This window comes from Manis pentadactyla, chromosome 7, assembly GCF_030020395.1.
Source record: "Manis pentadactyla isolate mManPen7 chromosome 7, mManPen7.hap1, whole genome shotgun sequence".
Taxonomy (NCBI): domain Eukaryota; kingdom Metazoa; phylum Chordata; class Mammalia; order Pholidota; family Manidae; genus Manis; species Manis pentadactyla.
This window is the reverse complement of record NC_080025.1, coordinates 147,006,045-147,014,917: the sequence shown is the minus strand read 5'-3', so window position 1 is coordinate 147,014,917 and position 8,873 is coordinate 147,006,045. Positions and strand designations below refer to the sequence as shown.

At 58.4% G+C, this 8,873-nt stretch overlaps 1 protein-coding gene across 1 annotated transcript; it reads right to left on the bottom strand.

The window, feature by feature from the left end:
* Positions 1-901: 901 nt before the first annotated feature.
* EN2 (engrailed homeobox 2) lies at positions 902-8,467 on the bottom strand. Its single transcript, XM_036899684.2, has 2 exons — positions 7,315-8,467; positions 902-4,194 (listed from the first exon to the last, which is right to left on the bottom strand). The coding sequence occupies exons 1-2, from the start codon at positions 7,991-7,993 to the stop codon at positions 3,878-3,880; spliced, it is 996 nt and encodes a 331-aa protein (XP_036755579.2). The 5' UTR covers positions 7,994-8,467; the 3' UTR covers positions 902-3,877.
* Positions 8,468-8,873: the final 406 nt, after the last annotated feature.

Below are 8,873 nucleotides of genomic sequence, written 5' to 3'. Positions count from 1 at the left end.
AAACCAGCAGGAGACAGAATGACTTAGCCGAGCTGGAGTGAGCAAGCGCTGCCTCCCAGCCAGCACCGGGCGGCGGCGAGCGTATTTGCATATACAGTGCCTGAATATTTGTTGTGCGCGCTGTTCGCCCGGGCACACCTGTGCCAGGCCGTCTAGGAGCCCACATCGGTTTGCCCTTTTCACTCAAGGAAAAGACAAAGATGGAGCCCTCTTGGAGATCACGCTGGTGCCGCCTGCAGGGCTCCCTCCTGATCTCGCGTAAGAAAAGCGCGGGCAGGTCCACACAGGGCCACCCTCAGGCACGTGTAGACCTGATTCTGACTCCTGCCTGAGGGTCGGACCCCTTTTGGCAGTCGTTGGAGGACCTCCAGGCACCTGCATCTAGGCCTCTGCTTGGTGGAACCCCGCCTAGTTTCTGCTCGGCTCTGGAGAATCGTGGACACAGCTCCGCAGGGACGTAGGCAGGCCTGGGGAGAAGGGCTGCTCGAAGGAGTTTCTGCGAAGTTGCCTCTGACAGACGTTTAGGAAACCGGCCTCCTGCAGAGCGACAATCTGGCTGGGGCCTCGCCTAGGGCCTCCAGCAAGGCGCTGCGGTCCAGGTCCGGATCCCAGGCGCACAGAGCCGTGGACACCCAGGCGAACAGAGAGGGGTGCCAGACTTCAGAAAGAGCACCGCCTCTGCTGCAGGCATGCTCTGCTCTCCATTGGCCCCTTGTGAGGGCAGGCTAGCTGGTGCATCCAGGGCTCTCCCTGAGTTACCAGCTCAGATTGCCCACTGTTGAGTAAGCAAATGTAACAACAGGAATAAAATCAGACCTCAGCATTTGGAGGGTGTGAGAGCTCATCCAGTCCAATCCTCTACTGGAGACAAAAAAAAAGTTCCATATATCACTGCAGGTCTAGTGTTGGCTTGCATGCCTCTGAGGACAGGGAACTCATTACCTTGCACAACTGTACATTGCTCCTTAAGTACTATGATTTGGGAACAGATTAAAAACAAAAGTGACTGCTTGATATTGCTATATTGTCTTTTTATTAAAAGGAGAGAGAGGCCAGTCGCATAATAGAAGTTGTGGTCGTGGGTTTTTGTTTTGTTTTTAACCTAGGAACCCTCCGAAATGTGCAGAAGTTGGGTGTGGGGAAGATGCTGGGAATGGCTTGCACAATGGCATCCGATTAGTGATGACCCTGGGTGCTCCTGGAGCTGGGAGCTGGGGATCCGGAGCCTCCACGGTGAGACCCCAGCTCTCTCTCATTCCATGTGTACATGCAAATCCCCGGAGCAGTCCAGAGGCCAAGCGTCTGCTCGGGAAGCTGATGCAGAACCAAAGCACCTGAAAGATCTCCTTTGAGAACAGGAGGTCCTCGGTTGTCTCTGAGTCTCTTTCTTTTGGGAGAAGAAAACTTTTTCAAGCCAAGAAAGTTTGAAATAGAGCCACTGGGCGAGCAGGGCACGTGTTGGCGATCCTGCAGGCTGCGCAAGGTGATTCCCGTGCAGGAAGGAAGCAGAGGCTCTGGGCAGAGCGCCTCTGGGGCCCAGGCATCCAGTCAGCTCTGGCAAAGCCGGTCCTACCCACACACCCGCTCTGGGATGCTGTCCGTGTCCTTTGCTTTGGGGTAAAAACAACGACAAGATGTAAAAGAGGAGCGCCTCTTTGTCTCGGCCTAGCGCTCCTCACGAGGGGTGAGCACCTCTGTCCCCTGCGCAGGAGCTGCGAGGAGGGCAAGACCTGTTGGATTCTGCAGGATTTTAAATCGCCGTTCAATGGAATAGCACCATGTTTCTGAACATGTCCTTCTGGTAAAGAAATGTATATTTAGATTACTTTGGTTGGTCTGTGCTCACATCCAAAATTCCAAATTGTCTTCATAATTTATTTTTTGTAATTATGCCTTTGACTACAGAGGGAAGCCTTCGCACCCCTGCTGGGAGTGAGGCCAAGGCCTGGAGCACCTAAGCATTCGCGAGGTTGCCCGGGGCAGTTTGGCTGGACTCAGAAACACACTTAGAAAAACTAGTCATTCCACCATGGACATCCATTATTTTACAATAAAGCAGGGTTTTTTTTTTATTAATGTAACTTTCAAGAATTTAAACACACAAAAATGCAGGGGGAATGTTCACAACTTTGATAACCACAATTGTAAATAGAAACATTCATTTCCTGTAAAATCATAAATATTTGATACTGGAATTGTAAAATGCATATGTTTTATCAACTGAAAAAAAAAAAAAACCAAAACATTTTTCTTCCTGCTAAAAAGGCATAATCATCTCATTGAGTTTCCTAAGCAGCAGATGGTTATTCACATAATTTTAAATTACAACTTTTCTTTTTATAGTTTCCTTTTTAAAAAGGTTTACACGAGTATGTACAAAGTGAAACTACTATCGCAGTGAAATAAAGAGACTTAAGGCAAATAGAGAAGTTTACCCTCAGTCCTCAGGGGCACGGCCATGACTCTGGATGGGCCATGAGCATGCCCGCTGGGCTGTCCCGGCGGCAGATGGTCATTTGGACACGATTCTTTTTTCCATACACTAAACAGAAGACAGTGTGGAACTATATATATAGATCATGTGTTTGTTTATATATATGTACTTGGTGGGGGATATATTGAATATATTTAATTTACACTGTGCCACACCTTCAAAAAATAAAATGTATATAAAAAGAAACAAGGGAAGACAGAAAGTGATAAGAAACGATTATTTACAGTCTCTTCCTTCCTCGAGATCCTGGAGGATTCTGAGTTCCTTTCAAAGTCAAGGTGACCACATGTTCCAGAACTGTGGACTCATGTGTGTTTGCTTGAGTGTGTTTGTACATGCATACATATGTATACACTCACATATTTACCTTGGAAGAATGCTCTCCATAGCAGAAGCAGCCACTTAAAAAAAAAAGGAAGGGAAGAAAAAAAAGGAAAGGAAGAAAATGCCAACTCCCTCACAGGAGCCCTCTGCCTGCCCATAGGCTGCAGGCCTCGACTCTTTCTCTGGGGCCTGGGCAAGTGCCTAGCGGGGCTGCTGGAGCTCCAGGGGAGTCCCTGGGCCTGGAGGAACAAGGGTCGCCCCACAGCTCGAGGGTAGCAGGCCACATGACCAGCCCCTCAGCTGGGAGCCCCAAGCAGTGCCCAGAGGCAGGGGAGTTAGTGCTGGCGGCAGGTGGCCGGACTGGGGACAGTGACACAGACACAGACGGGAGCACCGATGAGGCACAGGCCAGCCTCAGCAAAGAGGACAAGGAGAGAAGGCAGGAGGGGAGGAGGGGAGCGGGGCAAGCATGCGGGCCAGGCTGCCCACCACGAGCCCACTCCCGGGGCAGGCCCTGGGGTCCGGCACCGCCACTCGCCGGCCAAGCCCCGCTCTCCTCCAGGCCCTGGCGTCACCGCAGACGGGCGGTCCTCCTGCTGTCCTCAGCAAGCCCCTCAAACAAAGTGGCGGGACTCACAGACCAAGTAGGAGCTATTCGTTCACAGTTGGGGGGAATGCAGCAATAAAAATCTTTGGACTTCAGCAAGTTGTTTTAATTTTTTTCTTCTTTTGAAATAAAAAGTGTCCGATGTCCCATAATGGAGCTTAGGGGATTAAAAAAGATGAAACCCTAAGCAGCCCCCTTTGCAAAAAAAAAATCATAAACTTATGCATCATCTCATAAACACAAAGAAAAACTCAAAAAAATTTTATAGTCAGATATTTTGAGTTTTACACCCCCTGTAAATTATATATACATAGAATATTGCAGAACCATTGCTAATATATGATATTTTCACTATTAATGCTGGTATAATCTTTACACACTGGCCCTTTATTGATGATTTTCTATTATTGCATTGTTTAGCGGGCCGAAGCTGGCCTCCGGCCCCGCCCGCCCTACTCGCTGTCCGACTTGCCCTCCTTGGCTGTGGTGGAGTGGTTGTACAGACCCTGCGCCATGAGGTGCACGGCCAGCGTGTTCTTGTTGCCCGTGGCCTTCTTGATCTTGGCGCGCTTGTTCTGGAACCAGATCTTGATCTGCGACTCGTTGAGGCTGAGCTCCTGTGCCAGGCTCTGGCGCCGCTGCTCCGTCAGGTACCTGTTGTTCTGGAACTCGGCCTTGAGCCTCTGCAGCTGCTCCGCCGTGAAGGCTGTGCGTGGCCGCTTGTCCTCTTTGTTGGGGTTCTTCTTCTTTGGTTTGCGAGACCTGGGACCTGGACGGGTGTGGAGGACAGAGAGAACGGGGTGAGGAGGGATCCAGGCCAGCCTGCTTCCTCGGGGTGGTCAGGGAAGGGTGCACAGACTTGGGGGAGGTGCCTGCCTGAGGCCACTTGGCTGGCCAGGAGGAAAGCTACTGGGCCTGGGACGGGGTGTGGGCTCCCGCCCACCACCAGGGCCCAGCACTGGGGAGTGAGATGAGCCAGAGAAGTCCACAGGGAGGGCGGCGGGGGTGCAGGTAAGGCAGGTCTGCAGAGTAAACGAAAACTGCACGAAAGCAAAAAACCAAAACTTTCCAGCATGTTGTTTTCTAGCCTCCTGTGAGGCTCTGTCCAGAAAAAGGACAGGGAGGGGATAGGTGCTAGGAGAGAGGTGAGAGGCAAAGACTGGGGGAGGGGCGGGGCAGCCAGGGTAGCAGGAGGAGCCCCGGGAGCTGACAGGGTAGCAGGAGGAGCCCCGGGAGCTGACAGGCACCCCCAAGGTGCCATGAACTGTGGGAGCCGTGGCTGCGTCTTCTGAGAACGCCAGGGGCCCACAGGTCAGCCTCCCCCAACTGGCCCTGCGTTCCTCTAAAAGCAGGAGAGCACACTCCTCTCCTGGGTGGGGGAGGCGTGGAGGGCCCTGCCTCATCCCCTCAATCCCCCGTGCAGGAGAGGGGACCTGGTGCGTGGGCTGCCTCACTATCCACTGCAGGGGCCTCTAGTGACCTTGAGCAAAGTGGCTGCACTTCTGACACCCCCCCCCCCAACCAGGGCATCTTCTTGCAGGGACATCCACAGGACTTGAGGTTTGGGGAGGCTATGGTAGGGACCACAGCCTAGGACCCAACCCATGAGAAAAGAGTTGGGGGCTGCGGGTGGGGGGCAAGCGTTTCATTTTCGTTGGTGTCAGGAAGCTCAGCCCGCAAGGGTGTCTTTGAGGAAAAAGCCTGGAAAGGCCTTGCGGGAGGGAATCCAGGCTGCTTATCTGGGTTTCTCAATCAAGATTGGAGAGCTCCGGGCCCTAGCTTCTTGCCAGGCCTCCACTGCCTGCAGGCTCCCTTGGGCAGTAAAAAACCCCAAGACCCCTCTCTGAACCCACAATCCCACCGCACAGACAGGTCACCCTGCGCAGCTGCCGCAGCTCCCAACTGTGCCCCCACCCCGACCAGCAGGGGAAATGAGCTCGCTGGAGCCGGCGCCCAGCCAGGGGTCTGGGCTGGTAGGTGGAACGAGGGGGCGCCGAGAAGTCCCTCCCCGCCACGGAGCATGCACTCTCTCAGAGGCAAACTCAGAAAGTGGGCCCCAAAGAGGGGGCGCCAAGGGCCGCTGGGCTCAAATTCCAGGCCTTGTAGATTCTGACATACCCGGACACTCACACCCGCGCCCCCAGGCCACACTCACCCCCAACGCTCACAGTCCCCGCGTGCACTCGGTCACTGGTGTGCACACGCCGAGCGCATCCGCTCTGCGCCGCCGGGCCTGGCTTTGATCGGGAGGGTGCAGGTTCGTGGCAGTGGGCCTGGCTCCCGGGGCACGCGCGAAGGGGCAAGGACGGGACTCTTCAAGGACCCCGGCGGCCCCGCACCTGCTCGGACCCAGCCGCAGCCTCCTGCTACAGGAGCCCGTTCTCTCTGCAGTTCCCCGGAGAAGCACGCTCCCTGCCTTCCAAATTTCTCTGGAACTGGGACTTTTTGCACACACGAATCAGCCCGAAAACACACACTATTGTATAAGGAAAGTCTCCCCTAAATCAGAATCTTTAGCTGCCTTTCTCCCTCAATTTTCTTTCGAAACGCAAACACCTGGGTATCTCGGGAACAGAATCAACCCCCCGCAAGAAAACTCTGCAGTGCTTCGTCCTTAAACGCCGAGAAACAGAAACCTTAGCTTATGTGGATTTTTTTTTTTTAAGTCCAGGAAGACTAGCGACTCGGACCGGGCCGGGCTGCCGGGCTCCCCCGCGCCACTGGGGCCTGCGCAGCGGCTACTCCGGCGCCGCACAAAGCCGGGCCGAGACTCCTCGCCGGCCGTATTGTGAGCCTATATGTTAATTAAATATTAACAAAGGAGGGAGGCGAGAACAATGGAGCAAATTTCAGATCTAGCAGGAGAAACTTGGATTTGAGCAGAGGTATACACACAAACATTTCTGCAGGAAGTCGTCCAAGGGGTGACTCGGTTGTGCTGTGATCTGGGTAAACAATACCAGCAAGAGTTGCGGGTTGGGGGTCCAGAAGGGTCCAGTCTGCGCTGCCAGCTCGGGGACAAATGGAGTCCCTTCCTAACGGCGGTTAGCGGCCGCAGAGACCTACATTTAATGCAGCTGAGGATTTCCACAAGGACATGGACTTAGGTTTTCAAAATCCTAGATCTATGAAAACTACACCCAGTCCCTCTGCACGTAACCCATAGTTCCCCCACAGCCCCTCTGAAATCTGCTTCTTTCCTACGGGAAGAGCTGGAAGAGACCTGCGGGAAGGCCCTTCCCGGTGGGGAGACTGCAGGTCCTTCTCCCGCAGAGGGCAAGATGGGTGCTGAGCCCTCTGACCAGCTTGGCAAATAAAACTGGGCAAAGGGCAAAAGGCACTTCTGTTTCCATCTCTTCTCTCCCCTTTCCCGACCCCCCAGCCCCTCCTGAGCCCCGGCTGAAGAGCTTGAGGAAGAACAGGAGGCCTTGCTCTTTCTTCCCAGGGTTCATCTGGCATAACTGGGTCTCAGAAGAGTCCGGGCATGGGTTCCCGCGGGCTGTCCCTGCGGGGACCGAGTCGGAAGGACACAGAGAAGGGGTTGAGAGTGCGAGCTTCTGGGCCTGTTTTCTAGTCAACCCCCCACCCCCCAGAAAATTTCCAGCTAGGAGAGGGGTGGGCTAGGAGCCGCCAGGAGGCCCCAAAAGGCAAGAAAGGAGGCCCGGTAGCTCCCGCCGTTCTCGGAGTCCGTACAGCCTGCGAATCAACCCTGCCCTCCTCCTGCCGGCCGCTGCCCGGGCCGGCGTCAGCCGCACACAACATCGCGGGGAGCGTCTTTGTGTGGGCTGAGGGGGTGGGAGGTGCAGCGGTCCTGGGGTCTCCTGCCTCCGTACGTTCCCGCGCCAGCACCGCCTCCCCGGGCTGGAACGCCGGGGTCCCGCGGGCTCACCTGAGGAAGGCCGGTCCGAGTAGCGCGTGCAGTAGACCCAGGCCGGCCAGAGCATGGGCTGCGCGCCCAGGTTGGCGCTGGCCTGCGAGCTGTCCGAGTCCGAGCTCACCGACAGGTCACCACCGCCCAAGCCGCGGGTCTTGAGCGCCGCGTCCAGGGGGCTCCCGGGGTCGCCGCCTCTCTTAGCGCCGCCGTGCAGCGAGAGAGCCTTGGAGCCGCCTTCCCCATCGCCCGGGGAATCGCCGCCGCCGCCGGGCAGCGGAACGCCCGCACCGGGAGCACAGGACGCGCTCTGCCGGGGCTCCCGGCCGGACCCCAGGAGCTGCTCGGCGCCGCCCGCGCCGCCGCCTCCCTCTGCGCCGCCGGCGCCGCCTTCGCCAGCGGCCCCGCCGCTTCTTCCCCCTCCCGCGCCGGCACAGCACGTCCCCGCGTCCTTTCTCCTGCCGAACTCGGGCCGCAGAATGTTGTCGATGAAGAAGTTGGTGATGCGGTGCGGGTGCTGGTGGTTGCCCGGCGCCTGCAGGACCGCAGGCAGCATCAGAGCCCGCCGGCGGCCAGTGTCCGCGTCGCCTGGGCTGCCGCCGCCGCCGCCGCCGCCGCCCGAGCCGGCGCTGGGGCTGGTTTCCGGCTGCCGCTGCCCCTCTGCCGCTTCGCTGGGCTTGGGGTCATTTTCCTCCATGCTGTTCACCACAAATCCTAAATCGGTCCTCCAGGGACACCCCTCCAATCAGCCCTCGGCGCACACGGAGACCCTCGCGGCCGGCCCCGGCCCCTGCCCCGCAGAGTCGTCCGAGGTCGTGCGCGGCGGCCGCGGCCAGGGCTGAGGTCCTACAAGTCGCCGGCCGCGCTCGGAGCGCGGAGCCACGTTCCAATCCACGAGTTGGGTGAGAAAATACCAAGAGTCGCCCCGCGCCCAGACACCGGGAGATTCAAAAGAGTCGGGTCCTTGTCTTTGCAGCGCACCCGGGCGCTGGACGGTCACGAAGGTCCAGCGGGGACCCGGGGCACCTCCTGGGCGGCGCGCCCTCCTCCGCGTCCTGCAGCGTCCGGCTGCGTCGGGCTCTGGCGCTGCCGCAGCGGCCGCCCGGGGCTGGGGCTGCGCGCATGCAGGCAGCGCGGTCCCCGGCGCTTACGCCCGCCCGGGCCCGCTTGGGCCGCCGCCGCCGCCGCCGCCTGGACGCCCCCGCCCGCGTGCCCCGGCCGGCCCTCGAGGGTGCGGGGCGCGAGCGGTCAGCGCGCCCGCCGCCGCCAGCACGCACATGGAGGCCCGCGGGCCCGCGCTGCGCTCCGCCGGCCTCGGGGCTGCCTGCGCGCAACCGCCGCCCCGCTGCTGGCCGGGGCGCCCCACCGGCGTGCGGCCGCGGCCCCGCCGAGCGCCGCCGAGCCCCGCGGCCCGAGGCGCATGGGTGAGCGGCGGGAGGCGAGGGCCGGGCCGGGCCGGGCTGCGCCGCCCGCGCTCCTCGCCGTCTGCGCGCCCTCGCCGCCTGGGCCTCCGCGCGGGCTCGGGAAATTTCCAGGCCACTTAGCACAACCTGAGACACTTTCACTCTGGATTTTTG

Excerpts from the sequence above, each read along its gene's own strand:
- EN2 (XM_036899684.2), bottom strand. The coding sequence starts at position 7,993 with ATGGAGGAAAATGACCCCAAGCCCAGCGAAGCGGCAGAGGGGCAGCGG. Across the intron at positions 4,195-7,314 it reads CTCGGACCGGCCTTCCTCAG|GTCCCAGGTCTCGCAAACCA; the intron begins GTGAGCCCGCGG and ends ACACCCGTCCAG.